The sequence below is a fragment of the Callospermophilus lateralis genome, chromosome 17, assembly GCF_048772815.1.
Source record: "Callospermophilus lateralis isolate mCalLat2 chromosome 17, mCalLat2.hap1, whole genome shotgun sequence".
Lineage (NCBI taxonomy): Eukaryota > Metazoa > Chordata > Mammalia > Rodentia > Sciuridae > Callospermophilus > Callospermophilus lateralis.
Genome location: NC_135321.1, coordinates 3,646,135 through 3,667,809, shown reverse-complemented (window position 1 = coordinate 3,667,809; position 21,675 = coordinate 3,646,135). Strand labels below are relative to the sequence as shown.

Sequence of the window (21,675 nt, the reverse complement as noted above, 5' to 3'; positions counted from 1 at the left end):
TCACTGTCATTTGCTGCAAGATATGTTATTGTATTGTCAACTGGCATAAAATATCAGGGAAGAAACTTGAAAACAAATTACACGTAAAGGTGGAAATCCCTTTTTTGGTGGATGTATCGATTGCTGTTTTATTCCTTGACATAAACACCCTTGTGTTTTTTAGTTCCTGTACATTTAATCAATGAAGACAATACCAGAATTACATGCTTCGGTAGGAAGCGAGTCTTAATTTATTAATAGCAATCATTTGCTAAGACTTACTTTATTTCCTTGAAATATCTAGGCATTTTACTCTAGGCTACCATGTACTGTATACAGATTTATTTTGCTATAACCATTGCTATATTTAGTTAAACTGTGCTACCCTGCCTTTTTCTTTTTCTGTGTTGCCCAGGCCAGCCTTGAACTGGTGCTCTGCTTGCCTCAGCCTCCCACATAGGTGGGATTACAGATCCATGCCACCACCTGTGGCTCAGTTTTCTCGTTTAAAAATTGAAGTTACATTTTTCTGTATCTGTTATATTTTTGATTTTATATCTGATAATCTGTGTTAGACATCTTTTCCTATTTGGCACCTGGTATTCCGTCACTAAAGTGGTTAATATCACTGCTATTTATTTGGTACTAGGGATTGAACCCAGGGGTGCTTTAATCACTGAGCTACACCATAAGCCCTTTTCATGTTTTATTTTGAGCTAGGGTTTTGCTAAATTCCTGAGGCTGTCCTTGAACTTGGTGATTTTCCTTACTCAGCCTCCCAGAGTTGCTGGGATTATAGGCTTGCACCACCAAACCTGGACTTTACTATTTATTTGTTATTATCATTTTTTGTGGTGCTCCGGATTGAACCTGGGGCCTTTATTGCACTCCTTAGGCAAGTGCTCTACCACTGAGACAACTCCTAGGCCCATTTTTAAGTTCTTGAATGGCTCTATGAGCTAGGTATCTGTATCCTAATAAGATGAAAGTTAGATTTATAGAGTCCTTTTATCCAGTTCACAGATGCAGTATGTTTTTTGCTCCTATTCCTTGGATCTTCGTATCATCACCATCTCTCTGAGGTCACAGTTCTTGAGACTTCTTGTGCTGTAGGCACTATAGAAAGGCCTGGCCATACTTCCCATTTACTCTTCATCACAGCCTTAGAGGGGAGAGATGGTATCCTTAGCAATCCCAGTGGGACCAGTTCATCCCAAGTGCCTTTGATCCCTGGTTTGCTCTTAGCACTGCCACTGTCAGGTGAGCCTCTGATATTCCTTCTTGGTGTATCTGTTCCTGGATAAGTATTTCAATTCCTTTTGACTGTATTAACACTTTACTTCTAGAATAATATCTGACATTAACAAAGTCTCACTACTTGGTGATTTGCCCTATTCAGAAGAGTTGAGGTAGTTTCAGGCAAAGTTTTCTTTATTTAACTCCTTAAGAACATTTTCAGTTGAGTGTGGCTTATTATTAAGGGCTTTTCATTCATATTTCCTCCCTTTCCTGAAACACTGTAACCATTCATAAACATACCTAACATTATTTGTTTTAATATCCTCTCTGGGAATTTCATTGATTGGGCAATCCTTGTTCTTATGGTTTATCATGAATATAGTTATTTACTAAATTTATTGTATTTTTTAAACAATTAAGGTATCAGTAGTTTCATCTTATATTTTATTTTTATGGCTCTGACCAAGGCAGTGACACTGTTAATTGGCAAAACCTAGACTAGAACCAGGTTTTTTACTTTTTTCTCTGTATTGTTATCTGTGTTTTTGAACCCAGAAAATAAAATGCACTCCCTTCATTGATTTCTTTAATTGAAAAATGGCTTTTTAGTTTAAAAAAAAAATTGTAGAAGACACGTAAAATCAGGCCTTACCTGCATTATATTTCAAAGGACAGAGAGGCAGGATAGTGTAGAGTATAGGTCTAGTTTGGGAGCTGAGTTCTGGGTGCTACTTACTGCTTGTGCTGCTTTTGGGGAGTGAGTTAATGTGTGTGCACCTCAGGTTTTTTTCATCTGTAACACAGGGATGTTGTCAGGGTGAAGTTAATTGAGTAATTGAAGCACTCAACAGCTTTGCAGTCTTTTCTCTTAAAAAATAAACAAAAACCTAGTACAACCCTAATTTCTGATTGCTTTCATTATTGTTTAGAATGTGGGTAATATTTGGAAGTCTACAATATATTGTTAATCTTAAAGTAAATTATTTATAGTTCTGAGAATAATAATAATTACATTTTTATATGAATAATCACTTAAATTACAATGGCATTAACTTTTAAAATAAAGGATTACTGCCTTCCTAAGTGTCTTCCTCCCTTTTGCAGTATAGGAAACTGTGGGGGCAGGGCGTTGGGGAGACTTCAGCTTTTAGAGTTCTTGAAGGAATGCTTCCTAGTGTTGGGGCTGACATTTCATAGTATCTAAAAGCATGCTGCTGTTTTTCTGTGCACAGGACACTTCCTCATGGGAGAGATGTTAGACTTAGAAAAGTTTGTTTCTTATGAATAAACAAAAATTTTCTACGTTTTATCTTTTCCTAGGGAGTGTCAATAAACATAACAGCATTGATTTTCATTTAGTAGCAGAACCATACAAGAAAATAATAATTACACTTGTAGTAAAGGATCCTTTTGTACATTAAATTTTTTAATGTTGATGGATTGCTTTTGAAACATATTGCTTTTCATATATAGAGAACGGTATATGTCAAGTGTGGCAGTGGTGGAGTCTTTGTGATTATTAAGAAGAACATGGCATTCACAGTAAGTGTGGCAGAAGACATTTGAAAAACATTAAAAGACATAATTATTTAGGCCTAGCAATAATTTGATAAAAAAGAATTTAAAATTTAATTATTAACTGTTTTTTAATGGCTGCTAACTTATCAATTTTCAAGTAAACAAATCTCAACATCTGTCCTTTTAAAATCTCTTTATTTTTTTTTTTTGTACTTGTAATGGACAGAATTCCTTTATTTTATTTATTTTTCTACCTTTGTCCCCTTTATTTGCAAGGCAAAATATTTAATCAATTTAAATACTTTTTTCTTTGTTTTCTTTTTAAAGTGAATTTTATCTTATTTAACTTAATGTGCTCATTAGTAATTAAGAGAAATGAATAGAAAAATTCATTCTATAAGTCCTGGTTAAAAATATAATTTGGAACTTGCTTACAAATATATTTAGGATTAGTACAATGTATTTAATTTTACACATTATAAAGATGAAGTCTGTAGTTATTTTATGTCAGTTTTTGTTTCATATATTTTATGTAACATATTATACCATAATATGTGCTTAATTTTCAATACTTAAGAAGGTAAAATGCCTTTTTTATTTTATATTGGTAAAACCAATGCATTTTATCTCATTTGGATACTGTTTTAGAAATCGATATCAATTTCATATTTATTTATTATTATTCTGGGGGTTGAGCCCAAGGACGCTTAACCACTGAGCCACATACCCAGCCTTTTTTATTTATTTATTTTTAAAATTTATTTTATTTATTTTTTTTGTAGTTGTAGATGGACAGAATGCCTTTATTTTATTTGTTTTATTTTTAGGTGGTGCTGAGGTTCCAACCCAGTGCCTCATGCATGCTAGGCAAGCGCTCTGCCGCTGAGCACCCCAGCCCCCCAGCCCTTTTTATTTTGAGACAGGGTCTTACTAAGTTGCATGAGGCTTTAATCTTTTATTAATTTATTAATTTTATAGTTTACTAAGTTGGCATGGTAGTGAGAGCATTGCATAAAGGTCAGCAGTCCTGAATTTTAGTTTTGGTATTTAGCTTCTTTGCCACATTTTCTTGAAAAAGTCAGAGTTACTTATATTCTTTGGCCCCTATTCCCTCCCCTCTTACGGTGAGCTGATAATGTCTGTACCATGTATTCATGTTGTTGTTAGGAGCATTGAAGTATCAAAAATGGTCTGCAAACTGTAAAGATTATTATTATTATTATTTTAAATACAAAATTTTACTTATTCTAGAGAAACAAAGTGATATCAGTGAATTTTGGGTGCTATTTAGCTCATATATGTTTTTATGTGTATATGTGAGAATACAAAAATGTACATGATCCCACATGAATGGGATTATATTGTATGTAATATTTCTGTCCTTTTAAAATCTCTCATGACATGTACTTTTATTTATTCCGTAACATTCTTTTATAATTGTGTCACTGTTATTGAGCATTTAGATGAGAATGTTGGTCTTTTGACTTCTTCTCATTCTTGTTTGAGGACCTATTCTAGGAATTGAAATATCTGCTTTAGAATGACTGTTGAGGATTGTTATTTGCTTGCTCAGGACATGGGCTTTTATCTAATCAGAATGAAATACTTAATGTTTTGTTGAGTTGAAGTATGGTCTGAACATGTTTATCTAGGACTATGTGATGGTGATATTGGGATGAATAGTAGCAGAGAGTACCTTGAGGTGTTTCACTTGGACATGATGATTTGATCTAGTTAATTAAAGTGGAAACAAATACATTCTTGATATGGAAATATTTTGAAGAACCAGTTAATGACATAGGCTCATGAAAGTAAGATTACTGAACAGGAAAGGTGGTATAAAACTGATAGAATCAGGGTGTCTGCAGCAGCTCATCTGTGAGGAAAGACAATGCCTGAGTATTGGGTATGTCCTAAGCTCAGATAAGACTTCCCCAGGAAGGTCATGGATGAAGGTGCATGTTTTAAAGCCATCCACGATGAGTTTATACTTGAAGCTCATTAAATAAATTTTATCTGTGAAATAAAAATATATATATGAATAAAATTATCACCTTAATTGATCAGATGAGGAGTAAGAATTGACAATATTGAGGAGTAGGAAGTGATCAAATAGTTTAAAAGAACTATTCCTGGAAACCACATCATTAGAGATTTTAAGGAAGTAGTAAATATTGCATTCATAAGTAACAAAGTTTTCCTTCTGTTGATACAATTGGGGATGTATAGGAAAGTAATTACATTCAGGACTGTATTCCCTTTTGGAGGCTTCAAGGTAGACTTTTTCTCAAGGCCACTTACCTCTCTTGGCTCCTGGCCCTTCTTAGTGACTGATTTCTTTAGCAGTTTAATAAAGAAGTGAGGCCGTTGTAACCTGTAAGATTTGTTAAGGCCCAGTTCTCTCTAATGGGATTAGTGCCCTTGTGAAAGGGCCTTGAAGAAATCTATTTGCCTCTTCCAGTATTAGAGGACACATGGAAGGTGCCATGTATGAGGAACAGACACTGAATCTGGCTCCTTGATTTTGGACCTCTTGACTTCCAGAACTTAAGCAATAATTTTTTGTTCTTTATCAATTACCTAGTCATAGATGTTTTGAATTAACAGTCCAAACTGACTATTGTAAGAATTTTCTCAAGTGTGTCCTGAAGTCCTTTTAGATTCATATATATTTGCTGTGAGAAAAATATTTAGTGGTCCAGGAAGTTTAGAAAATATCATGCACCTTTCTAAACTTCTTTTCTTGAGACACACAATGATTACCGACATCTACATGAGGAGGGTATCAGTAGTGTTTTACTCCTTTGACACCTTTGTGTGTGATGTCTCATTATTCTTTGCCAGTTGCTATTCTAATTCTCTTATTTATGTACGTTTTCTCCCTGAATCGGACCCCTTTTAGGAAGTAACAAAAGGAGAGGTAGGCATCTGATTTGATTATATCTTTAATAAATGAACTTCTCATAGCTGTATTGTTGTCTGAAGGGGCATATTGGTCAGCTCTTTTCATCTGGATTTTCTTCTTCTTTTTTTAACCTGGTGCTGGGGAATTGAACCCAGGTCCTTGAGCATACTAGGTAAGTGCTCTATCACTGAGCAATGCCTAGTCCCTGGATTTTCTAGATAGCTTTATATACATGAATTGAAATTTTATTTTGGCTTTTATACAAATTCACTTATGGTCCAGGGTAATGAATTCTTTTGGAGTTAAAATCCTTCAAATGACCATCTGTATTTTTCTCTTGATGTAACCATCTCACCAACAAGGATTAATGAGAGCAGTGCTAAAGTCAAGTTTTAGTATTGAGCTCTTTTAGCTGCTCTCATGCTAGATGTAACTGTAGAATTGTTTTCTTTAACTTTCACTAAACTCCTGTGAAGTATTGCTTTGGCCATTTTTTGTGGGCCAAAGGTGATTTTGGATTTAGAGTACTTTGATTCTTCTATTCTAGTAACTTTAACTGCTGATCTTGCTGTCTATCGTTTGTGTGTGTGTGTGTGTGTGTGTGTGTTTGTGTGTGTGTGTGTGTGTGTGTGTGTTTTATTTTTTATTTTTTGTTTCCTGCTGCTTTAGCTAGCAGAGATTAAAAATTGTCAATGATGTGATTGTTTAATTCACTTTGACACCTGTACTCTGCCCAGCTCTTTGGGAAGGGTGTGATATGTGGGTGTAGAAAGGGAAAGAAGACTGCAAATTTGTCAGTAGGACCATAGGGATTAGGGGTTGTACATATGTCAGAGTTGTATCTTTTTACACTTGTCTTAGAGATTTTCTTTAAATTTACTGGATTGGTGTATGTGGATGAATTTCTAAGAGCAATACTTTATAGTTTGTCTTTCCTGTAATCTAGTGGTCTGGATTTACTTTTTCATCAGAGATTTTCTGGGAGTTGGAAATTATACCCCACAGGCTTTCTGTGAGGAGCACCTGATTTTCTAATGGAAGTGGGGGATGTGAAATAAGGACATGGAAGTAAAGATGGGAGTGGGGGATGCGAAATAAAGACAACCAATTTTCAGGAGGACATCCTGCTATGACATCACCCCTGCTTGCACAGAGGGAGGAGCAGCCTGGCAGATCTGGCTTTGGCCCCTGCACTAGACATACTTCTGTACACACGTTTGTGAGTGAGGAGATGCTAGTATGTTGAGGCTCAGATTTTTTTTTTTTTTTTTTTTTTTTTGCTTCTCACATCTTTTTCTCTCTATTTATGGTATTGTATTTTATTTACTTTAATAGACCAGTTAAGTTATCATCTACATCTCTTAAATTGAAATAATTTTACAGGATTTAACATATTTTTATTACATGCTATACAGTGTAGGAATGTATTATATGTATTATAGTATAGTATATTATGTATTATGTGCTATATAGTGCACAAAATTATTTTGAAATAAAAACTAAAATAAGGATTATTCATTTTTGGAAGGTAGTTGTAAATGTTACTTCTGTATTGCTCTTGACAAAAAAAAAACAACAACCATTTTAGCAAAACAATCATAGTTTCAAAACTTTTTTTTTTATTAACCTGGGCTTATACATTTCTAGCATAAGTATGGCTCTCAACCAGCCAGTGAGTACATTTCTAGCATAAGTATGGCTCTCAACCAGCAGTCAACTCCATGTGGACTCTTACATCCTCATTGAACACGTCCTGAACTTGTCTCCTACGGACCAGCTTATTTTTTCCCAAAGCAAATACTGATCTTTTTTGACCCCAGATTCCACGTGCAGTGTGCTTGAAAGTGTGGTTGGCTTTAGTAACAAATGTAACTTCTGCCTTTCATCAGTATTCTACACTGCCATGTTTGCCAGGATTATTGCAAGAGACTTTGGTTAAATGACTACTCTACCCCTCTCTCTGTGCCAAAGGAGTCCTGTTGAAGTGTAAGTTGGACAGGACTCTTCTCCTTTGAGGTGTCCTTGATGATTGTTTTCTGCCAGAATACAAGCCAAAGCTCTTGTGGCCTGCAGGGCTGCCACTCTCACTTTCCTGAGGTGTAGCCTTCTCTCTCCTTTTTGGTCTGTTCTCCCGTTTATGTTACTGCAACTCCATACTTCCATCTCACTGCTTCTCAATCCCACCTCTGGGCTTTGTGATGCTCTTCCTTCTGCTGGGATCTCTGTTCTTGTTTATTTGAGTGCCCAGCACCATCTCCCTCATTTTTACAAGTCACATTGCTGAACCCTCCCCACCCCCGCAAAAAAAAGAAAGAAAGAAAAATTTCAACCCTTCACTCTCATTTCAGAGCCTCCTTCTTGATTTTTTTTTCCTTCCTCCTACTACTTTCTGGTGTTTAATATGCTTTCTGTGTTCCTTTTCTTTCTATCCTTGTTGCCTGTCTCTTTGGCTAGGTGGGTTTTTTTCCCCCCTGAGCACAGGGACTTTCAGAGCTATCTAGCATTCAGTGTATAATAGTAGAGCCTTAATAAATATATGAATTGAATGTTTACATGGATGACTTGCAGTGCTATGAAAGAGTTGTGCTACAGGTTTAGTGCCACTTTGTCTTGTTCATGAGCTATATGGTAGTAGGATGAAGCTCCAGGAAGGTATGATTTTAATGGTCAGATTTTCCATTTAGGTGCAGAACCCACCTACAGCTAACACACAGTGATTAATGTACTGAGGAAGGGAATTAAGATAGAGATGCATGAGTATTTCTTAAACACAAAGCATTTAAGTTGGATACCTTTGGAGAATAGAGGTTTGGTTTTATTTCTCATATTGTGTAGATTTTACATTTTAAAATTATGTTAAAATAATATTTCAATAGCTGTGAAGGAGAGCCTATATTCAATGATCACACATTGCTGGCAATATTATATCAGTTGGTAATTTTATGCTATTCAGTCATAATTGGCTTACATGTTTTTAACTGAGGATCATATTGAGACTGTTGCGCTACTCATACTTTATTCCAAGTATGGAGAATACATACTTAAGTTCAAATTTTGGATGAATAAATGCTTTGCATTTGAGCATAATTGGATGTGATTTAACATTATAAATTGTTATTCCTCAAGATATTTAGCTTTAGACATTTAGCAATTGTTATATAACATGATATGAAGTGAAAAAATTCCCTCCCTGTTTACTTTAGTTCTTTTCTGTCTTCAGTATAATATTTTTGTATTTAACATTTTAGTTAATAATTTTTACTGTATTACAAACTGCACTGTGGTTTCCAAGTTCAGATATCTTAAATTATACTTGCTCATGTAAATAAGCTGCGCTTTGCAACTTTGGGGTTTTAACCTTTGTTCTTTGCTATTAGCTTTATGTTTTGTAATTATACAAAAATGGAGGACAGTAGGGAACTTGTGACTTAAATGGACTCTTACTACTATATTCCTTCCAAGGAAATGAAAAATAATTTTATGCCAATCAAGCAGAAACAAAATATAGAATATCTTGTACTATTTTTCCCAGTATTTATTATTATCATAGTTTTTACTTTCAGTGTTGTAATTATCCTTCAATTTTAATGATTGATGGTGTGACTAGTTATTTATAGTTATGGAGTGTGTATTGTTCATAGTTATTATTGCCTAACATATAAAAAAGAATGAATGTTATTTTTAGTTAATGTAAGCATATTAAGTGCATAATGAAGTCACAGTCATTTAAAAATTCAGGATTATTAGTTTGTCCTGCAAACCAAAGTTTCCTTATATTATATAAACAAAAACAAAATAGACTAGATATTCAAAGAAGCATTTACAGTTTTAGTCATTATCTTGTTCTTGGATTTTGATGCAAGTCTCTTCTGTGAGACTACTGTACTTTACAGTCTTAGGCTGCCCATTGTGCAAACATGACCAGATGAATTCAGTGTTTAATGTTAAGAATCTTATAACATGCCAATTTGATTTGTAGCCTTTCATATCATAGAATGCTAATTAAAATCATATTTTTGCATATGTCATGCCTTTCATGTACATATGCAAATAGATTCTGTTGCCTTTCAGCTATTAGTAATTAACTTTATGAAGGACAGCTGTAATACATAATTAACAAAAATGTTTGCAAGCCCTTTTTCACTGAAAGTTACAACAGTAATTTTTTTTCTTTTACTTATCAAGAGAGCCATCTTAGTTTGTTGCTTCTGAGTGGGAACTAAATTGTTTTAAATAATCACATGACATAATTAAATTGATGTTGTACTGTGTTCAATAGAAGAATGGTACTCCATGCACTGTGCTGACTCCTGTCCATTTCATATTTATGTAAGCAATATCAAATTAAGTAAACTGATTCTTCTGTAAAATAAGATAATTTGTCAGGTAATACTTTTTGTTTTAGCTATTTATATTTTCTAGCATAAAGCATTTTTTTTTTTTTTTTTTTTTTGGTTCTGGAGACACAGTAAACATAGTTTAAAAACCCCTCTGCAAATCGCTACCATGATTTTAGAAAGCTTCATGAAAACTATTCATTTACTAATTTGTAGGCCTTTAAATATTTAATTGAACAATATTGTCTCAAATTCATTTTATAATGAAAGTATGGGATTGGTTAGGGGGCAGTGAGTGTTATATTGAGGTCCTTCTTTATCTTTCCTACCAACTTTCAGTGGAGACAGGTACTAAGAAACTGTAGTCATTGTTTTGATCATTTGGTCACTGGCAGTAAACCCAGGTAAGAAAATGATCCAGTCAGTTTCAGTGCAGTTATTTCCTTTGCTTTCCAAGTATTACAGCATATGCAATAATAAGCTTTTTGTTTAAGAAAAATGCCACTATGGTATGCATTTTCATGTTTTCTGAATATAAACATTTGTTGGTATTATCCTTAAATATTTTCTATATAGATGTCTAGTAGAAAGCCAAGTTTTAGTTCTATAATTACTTTCTTTTATTTTTTAGGGTTGCTTTTGTAATGAAGAAGCACTTAAATACTCATCTGCTAGGCAAACATGGAGTTGGCACCCCAAAAGAAAGGTAATTTCCATTTTTTTATTTAACAAATATAATTAAATTATTATTTTAGGTTTTCTTTATCAACATGATTTTTTAGAATTTTTTATCAGGTCAGTCCATTTTATTTTGCATTTATGGTATTTTGTTGTTGAATATTGTGTTTTATGTCATCTTCCCAGAAAAATATAATGGTGTACATTAATTTTTTTTAATTAAATTGCAGTCTGGAAATATTTGAAGTGTTTGTGGGACTTTGAAACAATTTTCAAGCACTGAAGAGTTAAATTGTAGGGAATCAACCTTTGTAGCCACTTTTGCATGTGCTAAACTAAGTATGTGAAACCAAACTTTGTATTTTTAACTTTGGAGTTTTAAAATAACATTTTTGAATTCTTATTGTAGTCTTAAATATTGCTGATATTAAAAAAGAAATACATCTTGTAACATACCAAAATAATACTACAGTTGCCATGTCATGAAAAATAACACTACAATTATTATGTCATCAACTGCCAGATTTTCTGTCTCTTGGTACTATATCATAATTAGCTTCATCACATAGACTTAATTATATTAGGTGAACTGAAATAGAGCAGTTTTAGTTACCAGGTGAGCTGGCTACTCTTGAAATTTTAAGCCTTTAAAATGTGCAGCTCACTCAGGTGTAGCATGAGCACTGCCATTTCCCTTATATATAGATGATATCCAAATGCCCCAGACATTCCTGGAAACCTTAGTTTCTAGTAGTATATTAAAATGTCCATAATGATGCAAATTCTTCTTGTACTCTGAAGAGTGAAGCCTCTTCAGCCTTTTTTGTATGGGTTAAATAGCCCTTTTAAAAAATGTAAAATGCTCCTTTGGTATTTTGTGTGTTTTTGAGGAGTTTGACTTGACTTTTCTGCAGAAGAGTTTGGTTTTTTTGTTTGTTTGTTTGTTTTTTCTATCAGAGATTGAACCTAGGGGCACTTGATCACTGAGCCACATCTCTGGCCCTATTTTGTATTTTATTTAGAGACAGGGTCTCACTGAGTTGCTTAACAACTCTCTTTTGCTGAGGCTGGCTTTGAACTTGCAGTCCTCCTGCCTTAGTCCCCTGAGCCACTGGGATTACAGGTGTGCACCATCTACTCTATATATTATATATTTGAAACCAAACATGCCATTTTGCTTTTTATTTAGGAATTTAAAAAAATTGAAATATTTGTTCATAGTGTACCGTATCCAGATCCAAACTGCATATGAGTAATTCATCTACCCATATATGTACATTTATACACATGTACCTACACATATATATGCTATCAATATTTAGTTACCTTTCAGACACCTTAAAACAATATTTTGACATTGTTTTCAATCACATATTTGCCATTGTTTTTTCTGTTTATTTTTCCTATGTATTTCAGGCTTCTTTCACTTATTTTAGTTCTAAATATATAAAAGGAGACCAAAAAGCTAGAAAAAGTATGCTAGTTAACTTTCTATTACCGTGACCAAATACCTGACATAGTCAACTTAAAAGGAAGAAATGTATATTTTGAATCAGGGTTTCAGAAATTTTGACCATTGGTGGATGCTGAGCCTGATTGCTTTGGGCCTATGGTATCACAGTGTATCATAGGGGGAGTGTGGTAGAGGAGGCTGTTCACCTCATGATGTCTGGGAAGCAAAAAACAGACAGGAAGAAACCAGGATCCTTAGTTTCCCCTTTAGGAGCACATCCTTAGTCACTCTATTTCCTTCCACTAGGCCTCAACTCTTAAAATTTCTAATGTCTCTCAGTAGTGCCACAGACTGGTGGTGCCTTCAATACATGGTCCTTTGGGGGCCATTCCACTTTCAAACCATAGCAGAAAGATTGAATGGCTTTCTCCTCTTGGAGATACCGTGAGCTTTTACGATGAGATGTGACACTTTTTTTTTTTTTTTTTTTTTTTGCCCTAAAATCAGGAAACAAATCTAAGATTGGAAAATACACCTACATTCTGGATTATTACTTTTTAATATTCCAAGTGGCAATATTCATCTAAACCAGATATTTTTGAATGTTTATCCTACTGAAGAGGCTTGTTTTTCCTAACTTCCACTGAAATGTAATTTTATAATCTGCAACTGTAGCTAGAGGAGACTATCATTTTAGTTCTATAATCAGCCCGAGGAATGCCAAAAGGCTTCTTTTTGTTTTATTTCCATGGTTTTAGGAAGCAAGGAAACTCTGCCAGCATGCTGAACCTCCAGTTTGGGGCATAACTGTTCTCTCAATTAAATTAAATATTTTCCTTACCTATTTGAAACATTAATGCTTTGACTGTAATTTTGCAAACTTGCTATATTTTTAAATTCTCCAAGACAGTGTAATCAGTTTACTTTTTACGTTTTGAATTTGATTCTTTCCTCTAATGCATTGCATATTAGGGCAAATAGTAATAGAAGTTAGTTAAATAGACTGTGACAATTAAATTAATAATGCATTTTGTTTGCAAGTATTTAGGCCTTGTAGTTTGACTGATATATGCAAAAATATTATTTATTAAAAATTAATTTATATACTGTAAAATTTGATGAACTTATACATTTTGTCAGCATGATTATCACTAGAAAAATATTACTAAATAATTTCAAAAATTTTTGACACTTCATGAACACTTGAAGTTATGGCTTCTGTAAGAACATAGTTCTTTTTTAAAAGAATTTATTTATTTTAATTAGGTATATAGGACAGCAGAATGCATTTTGATTCATTGTACATAGTTGCAGCACAACTTTTCATTTCTCTGTACATGATGTAGCGTTGTACCATATGTGCAATCATATATGTACCTAGGGTCCTTAAATTAGCACTAACTGTTTTATGGTAGTATATATTACAGTATTTCTGAGGTCTTTTACACTTAAAAACAAACAACTAATTGTTAACCAACCAATTGTTGTTCTAAAATAATAAATTCTAATTTATTGGCATGTTCATTCCAGTGTTTCCTATTTCCAATGAATAATTCTCTCTGTATTGAAAGTTAGCCAAATATCTTTATAACTCTTTGAATTCATTCATAGTAATCTAAGAGCACCACAATGGAGCAGCCATTGCAAATGCATCTCCTGTGAGTGCCAGTTGTCTATGACTGTGGAACTGTTTGGCATGTACAGTTCAGTGCCTGGGATCAGCTGGGCTTTGAATGCCTGCATAAATAGGAGGGAAGGTTTGCTCAGAATCCCCCATTTGACATATTAGTTTTTGGTGTGTGTGTGTGTGTGTGTGTGTGTGTGTGTGTGTGTATTATGATCAGGAAAGGTCTATGTAGGTAATGCTCTGGAAGGCTAATGAACGCATGGCTTTCACATTAGAAAGTGTCTTGAAATATAAGCATTTAACAGTTATGTAGCCAAAAGAAATGTATCTGTGCCTTTACCAGTGAGTATCTACATCTGAACCTCAGTATCTTTTCCGTGGAGCCATATTTGGAAGTGTCTGTTAAAGTCTTTGCTTGCAGTTAGTCATTTACTGTCAGCACAGCTGTGGGGTGTGTGCAGGCTCTGGGCTAGTTAGTGTTTCTATGGAATTTCCTTCAAGGTCATTAAAATTGGGAGTTCTCCAACTTGTGCTGGACCCTCCTTTTTTCTCAGATGTTAGGGATTTGGTGTTAGTTGGCCTCTCCTCTTTTCTCAGATGTTAGGGATTTAGTGTTAGCTGGCCTCTCCTCTTTTCTCAGATGTTAGGGATTCAATGTTAGCTGTCTTTCTTTCAACTGCATCTTTGATACTGTTGGTAAATAAAACCATTACCCCCATTGGTTTTCACTGTGGGAAGGCAAGACAGGCAGCCCTAATGGTTGTTCCATTGTCCTTTAAGGCACTAGTATGAGACAGGAATTACATAGGTCTTTGAAAGTCATTTCACTTCCTTCTCTTTTTTGTCTGGAAAAATTTGTTTGTTAAAATTATATAGAAGCATCATCCTTGTTTTCTACTTTTCCAGTTTAGATGTAAGCTTCACACTCTTCACAAAACTTGAAAATATCTTGCAGAACACAAACGTTTCTGGGAAAAGCACGCCTGCGTGCACCTACCATGGTGATTGGTAATTCTGTACCAAGGGTACTGGGGTTGTTTAGAAACATAGATTACATCATGTGAGTGAAATATATTTTATAAAAAGCCTGATGTTAAATAGAATAGTAGACTAAAATTTTTCTTATTAGAAGAAATTCTGTTTATATACTTAAGTCCTATTAAGTTTTAGTTGTTGCTTCATTTTAAAGAAACAACTTTGAGTATGTTCTCTCATTGTATATGGCTTCTTTAATTAAAGGACGATTTTCCTGCTGTTCTCTGTTTCTTTGGCATGGTGACTTGTTCTCATGGATGTGTTGCCATTATATTCCATGTGCAGTTTCCATGCTCTGATCATTCTGCAGTGTGCTTGTATTCGAAGACTTTTTAGGCTCTCTTTCTCATATTGACCCATTACTTACTGGTTGTCTTTTCTCATTTCTTCCTTCCTATTCATTGTTTGCAATCTTTTTTTTCTTTTTCTTTGTCCCCCATGAGGGCTTATTTAGGAAAAATAAAGTGTTTATGGACTCCTCTCTGCTTTAAAAATATTTACACAAGAAACAGCTCTGTGGACTAAAGTGGATTTAAAAAAAGTCCATTTTTTTTTTTATCTTGCCAAGTTTGTTTCCCTAAGTTGGGAGGGTGTTGGATTTAACTTAAAACTACTTTTGCTGGGGCACAGGACTGCCTTTCTTCCATCTTCTACCATATCTCCATTTGTGGACAGTTAAATATAAATGATATCCTGTGCTTTTATGACATGGTTATTATGAAAAAGTAAAGAGGTGGCCTTTTGAGATAATCACTCTCCATGGAAAGGTAGATAGGAGTCACATCAGTTCATCCAAAGCCCAGGTTATGATTTTTAAAACTTTATTTCTGCATTTACTAGCTTCAATCAACAATATATTATAATAGTTCATATTGAGATAAATGTATAATTTGAAGTACTGTTTTCTTGCTGAGATTTTTGAAGTATTTCTAAATTGCATTGATAATGTGGATTTTTTTGCTTGTGGTTACTTTATGAGCTATGTCTTACTACTGAAATGGATATTTGGTTTAATTTCTGCTTTTAAGTTTTCCAGGAGAAAGTGAACAAGTAAGTATCAGTTGTGTAGAATATCAAGATTGCTTGTGATTCCACCGCTCATCTCTGGGGCAGTGGAGAACCCTCCACTTCAGGTCATCTCCATTGGGCCCCTCAGCTCTCAGGAAGCAACAAGAGCTTTACTCCAGAATCAATGCATAGTCAAAAGCTACACAAATTATTCGTATTCCATGTTTTAGATAATTCACTTTAATTTTCTGGAAACATTCCTTTCATTCATTTCTTAATCTGCTTTCAGTTCTATCCTTTCATTCTTCCTGTTTCCTTCTATGTGTTGTTTTTGTTTTCTTAATATAATTGACTTTAACAATTATACATTTAGTTATTATGACGATAAGTTAAATTCAAGAATATTTTAAGAAGTAACCACAGTAACTCATATTTGTTGAAAATATAGTATTTGGGATGATGTTGATGAAAATGTGTCATGTCTTTGTCATAAGGCTCAGGGAAGTGATTTCTCTCTGGTCTCTATTCCAGGAAGTTCTGCTTTTCTGAAACAATTTGTCATTTTAGTCTTGGGTAGTAGCGAATCATGTATATAATTGAGTTTTCCTCTTTATGTTTACTGCTGGGAAGCTCAGGGCCAAAATTGTGATCCATCTCTAGCAAGTGGGAAGGACTTCAGGGAATGTGTTTTATTTACTACTGTTATTTCCAGTTTCATCTTTTTTTCCCTTAAGGGAAAGTCCCATTTTATGTGAGCGATATATTTTAACAACCTTACATAAATCAAAACCACATAATTCAAGAGCAGTTTTGCAATTGGAATTTTTTTAAAAGTCAAGTCAATATTTTTCTGGAAGTGCATATATCTTTAGCAACTTGTTTTGGGGGGCACTTTGTTGAACATTGTTTAGTCCTGTCATTAGATAGTTTTTAAAGTGTCCTAGCCTATGAAAATTTTGTGCAGTTCTGTATATTGCTTCCATGTGGTTTCTGATTCTAGAATTTTGAATATTGCTTCCTTGTAGAGTTTGGTGTTCAGACACATTAATTTTGTCCTCCCCACCCCAGTCAGGGAGGTTCCGCCTGTTTTGTACCAAGGTCTCTGGCTGTATCAAAAACACTGATTCTTTTAGTGTATCTCGGTTATATTGATAAATTAATGTGTGTTTTTGCTTTAAAAGAAATGCTTATGATAGTAAATGTGAAATTTTAAGTGAAAGTAGTATATATAACAGAAGGTAAGATTTTTTTCCTACCTTTTTTCTGATATTTATCCTTTCATTTTTATGTCCACAAATTTTTATGTGTTTCTTCCTAGGCATTTAAGTAAACATGCATATTATATGATTCATATTGTTTAGAACATACGAGGGTTTTAAATATAGTTTTCCATAAGATGTGAACACTTTTAGTAAAGGGAGCAGTTACTCCTGCCTGAGGGCTTTTATGGAGTGATGGTAAATAAGGACATGTCATTCATCACTGATTATTTATTTTTAAGCAAACTTTAGTATATTCATTACTCTGTTCAAAATGTAGATGGGATGCAGTACTTGAAGATGACATAACCTTCCTTCTCGTGAACTTTAATTTTGTTGTTCATGGATGAAGAGATAACACATATATAAAGGATAGGAGAATGTTATCAAGAGTTAGATTGTTAGTTAGAAATGGTCATTTCTTCCCTTAGGTCCCTTTGCCCAAGCTGTATTCAAGGTCCCTGATCTCTCAAAACAGGGGATAAAAACAATCACATTCTTAGTCTGGCACTGTTTTAGGAAATAGAAACCAATGAGATGATTTTCTTGAGGAAGGATTTTGGGACTCTGAGGATGACATTTGGAGACTTAGCTGGAATCAGGCTGAGAGGCCTGACTGTGGCTTTGCCAGTGATCCTTTACTCTTTGCACAAAGGAAGCTGGTATAGTTGAGAACATGTAGAACTATGTCTCTGACAGTGTGGAAGATGAGCTTCAGGGAAAGGCGGTGGGCAGGTACACTGGCACTTGTGTGGAGACACCAGTGCTGAGCTCCTCACCTCCCCTGGCTGCTCCCTGGGCTTTTCACCTGCTTGGTGACACATTCAGTTCCTTTCTCCCTTAATTCACGTTGCTGACCCACTTGCAAATAAGCCTTTTAATCATCCATTGTATTTTGTTGGACAGATTCTTTCCTTCTCACTTCTCTTATTTGGTCCCACAGGTTTTGCAATACATTTACCCAACATTCCACTTCTCTTGGAACACTTCAAAACACATATTTGTTTTAAGTCCCATCTGAGGCCTGTCTTCTCTGAGTTCCTTTCTTGTTTATTCCAACTTTTATTGATCTTTTTCATCAAATTTCTATGGAACATTAGATGATAAAGAGTTAATTTATATAAATGTATAGAAATATCTGTAAATGAAATATTAGATTAGACATTCTTTTATCCTTTACACACATACCTTTATTATAGGTATGTCTCCCTACCTAAAAGGAAACCCAAAGATTGTAGTAATATTGCATGCATTATAATCATCTTATCCAGTACTAGTTCATAAGTTATTAGGTCACAGATATGTGGTTTATATTTGATAATCCTTACTAAAATGACATCTATTTTATTTCATTTTCTTATTTCATTCTTACATAGGAAAAAGGTAAAACTGAATTCTATAGAGGTACTGAGGTAGAACTTTAGTAGTATGAATGTTCCAGTTGCTTTTACATGTAATAATACATTAATGTTTAATGCAACAAATTAATTTTTAATTCATTTCTTTTTCTGCTACCATGTAGTCCAGTAGTACTCTCAAATTTTGATTTGAGAATATCTGCTCTTTTGAATTTTTAAGAACATAGGTGTTTTCTCTCAGCTTGCATCTTGAATATTTTTTGTCATTCTCTCCTTTTATTTCACTTAAATTACTTTTAGAACACTGGGGCTTATACATCTGGACTCTGACTAAAATATGCCCTAAGTGCTTATCTTCAATTCCCACTCAGTACCAGAATTAAAGAGAACAAAGGCCTATATGTTCACTGCAGCCTTCAATTATGCTTAATTACCAACTTTGGTACAGTTTCATTATATATTAACTGACTTTTTTGTGAGAGTTTCTTTATATTCATGATGTCTTTTGCTTGTAAAAGTCCAAATTAATTTTTTTCTGAGGAATTTTCAGGAAACAGAACTTTTTGGAAGTGATTTTTGTCAGGTCATATTAAAGCAATTTGGTCATCCATTCTAAGAGAGAAGAAATGAGTTTTCTATTTATGCTGTAGTGCTATGATAGACAAAATGAAGGCTTAATATAGACTATTTTCTAAGATAGTTTTTTCCTGAATTCTTTGTGGGATCATCTGCATGATCTATTGTGAGGTTAGAAGAAAGGGACTCTCTACTCAGTGTGGTGTTTTCTCACATTTGCACTCACAGGAGAAAGTAAGATGATCTTGAAGCTCCACAGGAGACTTCTTTGTCTCATAATCACCCTGCAGTTCTGCAGAATGTCCATCCTTCATTTCAGCTGATCTTTTACTCACTTTCAGTGGGGCTGGGGCTTAGTGGTAGAGTGTTTTCCTAGTACATGTGAGGCACTTGGTTCGATCTTCCACAACAAAATAAATAAAATAAAGATAATTAGAAAAAAAAAAAAAGGATCATTACCCTGATACTTACAAAGCTATTAATACTTCTTCGTTTGAATCATATAAAATTGACATTTAACAGGTTAAAAAAGTCAAGTATTGTTAATTTCATGTGAATCAACTTAATTTCATTTTAAAAATGTTTCTAGCATACGATGTCAATATAAAGATCTGTTTTTCAGGGAAACATCTATTTCCATCCATTTTAATCAAATCATGGTCTCTTCTTGTTTTATGAATAATGATTTGTTAGGTACTGCTTAAGGTAATAAGCTCAATATAGGAAAAGGTGGGTCAAGGTGAAATGAGAAGACATCTAAGCAGACTCTGAATGGTATTTTCACTCACTGTCCTACTGAAAGTCACTTCTCCCCATTTTTGTTCCTGGGATCAGAGTGTATGTTTTTTCAAGGGTCAATTTTTGTCGCACTCTGTAAAGCTTTCCCTAGATTATATTCCACATAGTCAATTCTTTCTTTGTAGAAGGCTGAAGTACCACTTAGCACATACTGGTTTGTTTTCTTTTAAAAAGATATATTTCCTGGCTTCAGGCTACTTAGTTCATTTCTAGAGGGATAATCCTCAATTTTTTTCTCTTGAGCTTTGAGCTTTTGAGAGAGGAGTTGACAGTCATAATTATCAATGGACTCAGGATATTAAAACCTTCATTGAAATTTTCATTCTCAAGACTTACTTTCATTTAGTGCAATTCATGATCTGTAGTCACAGTTTGAAGTTTTTGGAACTGTATTATGTGATTAAAATTGTATGTAACATGCATGCTCAACCTCAGTGCATTGCTTGGATAGTTGGTAGCTTTCCTGTCTGTGATACTAAAGATGCTCTCTTCTCAGTTTGCAGCTGGTGAAGCCACCATGTATTAATGTTTATAAAATTTCAAAGAATCACATACACATATGTCTATGTATAACATTTTAAACTTTTAAAAGTAATTGTTTTTAAATGATGAAATTCAAGAAGTTTTCACTATGGGAAACAGCAAATTTAACACAACATACATATAAAAATTTTTATTTCAATTAGGCCCAAAGTTTCTTTGAAGTTAATTAAAATGATAATATCCCTTTTTCATTCATATGGTTCACTGTAGTGTTCAAAATGCCTTTTTCTCATCTTCTATTTATAATTATGTCATATGGCTATATCATATATTCTTGGCAATTAGATAGTGGTATATTTATTTCTGGGATAACAAATTTCAAATTAAATGTTTTTTTTTTTAAGATTCATGTCTATCTTTTTTCATGTATATTATTAATGTGATAAGAAGATTTTTGACAATAAGGAAAAAGTAACTGAAGAAATTACACTAATGCTTATTTTTTAAATTAATACTAATGTATATGGGCAAATTTCAAAGCTTTAGTGTGTTTGAAGAGATGGGAAAATATTGTTTTTATTTATTTCAAACTAATTTATTTTTGGTTTTCTTAACAACAACAAAAATAAGTGATCAAATAAATAAAACCCCCAAGAACATTCACCTGAAGTGTAACCATGGAAGTGCACTGGAAGCTGAGTGCTCTGGTGGAGGATGGACAGGGCTCCATGCCCCGTCACCTCTGGAGCAGCTTCTCCACATCTCATAGGCCTGGGAAGGTCTCCTTCACAATGAAGAAGGTGTCTTCTGCACATAGAGATTTCTTTTTTATGTACTGGGCTGTTGAATTTTATAGATATAACAATCTTAATGTTATTGATACCTGAGTAGCAGCACACCATGTAAGTTTCGGTAGAAATTCAGGTTTAAATTGAGTATGTTCCGAGACCATTCTGTCAGAGCCCATCACTTGGCCATGGGAGAACCCAGCATACATATTTCAGAAAGCTCATTGTGAGTGGGTAATACCTAAAGAAGTGATGAAATAGGAAACCATTTAGTTCAGAGAACCCAACTGCTGGAAATGACATTAAAATAAAGAACCACAACATATCTAAGCGTGTAATTATTCTTCACTAGAAGCAGAAGTTTAGGATATGTTAGAATCTGGAATGTAATGTTCTAGTGTTCAGGCTTGATTGTAAATGCACAGGGTGGTCATTATATTAATGAGTGAACAAATAAAAATGATGTAGGGCAATTAAATAAGGACAGCCAAAGATTATTTCTAACTTGCTTACTTTGAGGCAAGACCTTAATTTCCCACTTTCAAGTGGTCCACCTATCTGCTTGTACCTAAGAGCATAGAAACTTTCCTATTCAGTGGGGGGAAAACTTTCTTGAATGTTGAAAACGTGACTT

At 34.0% G+C, this 21,675-nt stretch overlaps 1 protein-coding gene across 2 annotated transcripts in view; it reads left to right on the top strand.

Moving 5' to 3' along the window:
- Positions 1-21,675, top strand: part of Znf407 (zinc finger protein 407) — a 428,793-nt gene that overhangs the window by 157,449 nt on the left and 249,669 nt on the right. For both annotated transcript variants that reach the window (XM_076836548.1, XM_076836549.1), the window contains exon 4: positions 10,610-10,684. In XM_076836548.1, the coding sequence (XP_076692663.1) occupies positions 10,610-10,684 (75 nt within the window). The remainder of the gene's footprint in view (positions 1-10,609; positions 10,685-21,675) is intronic.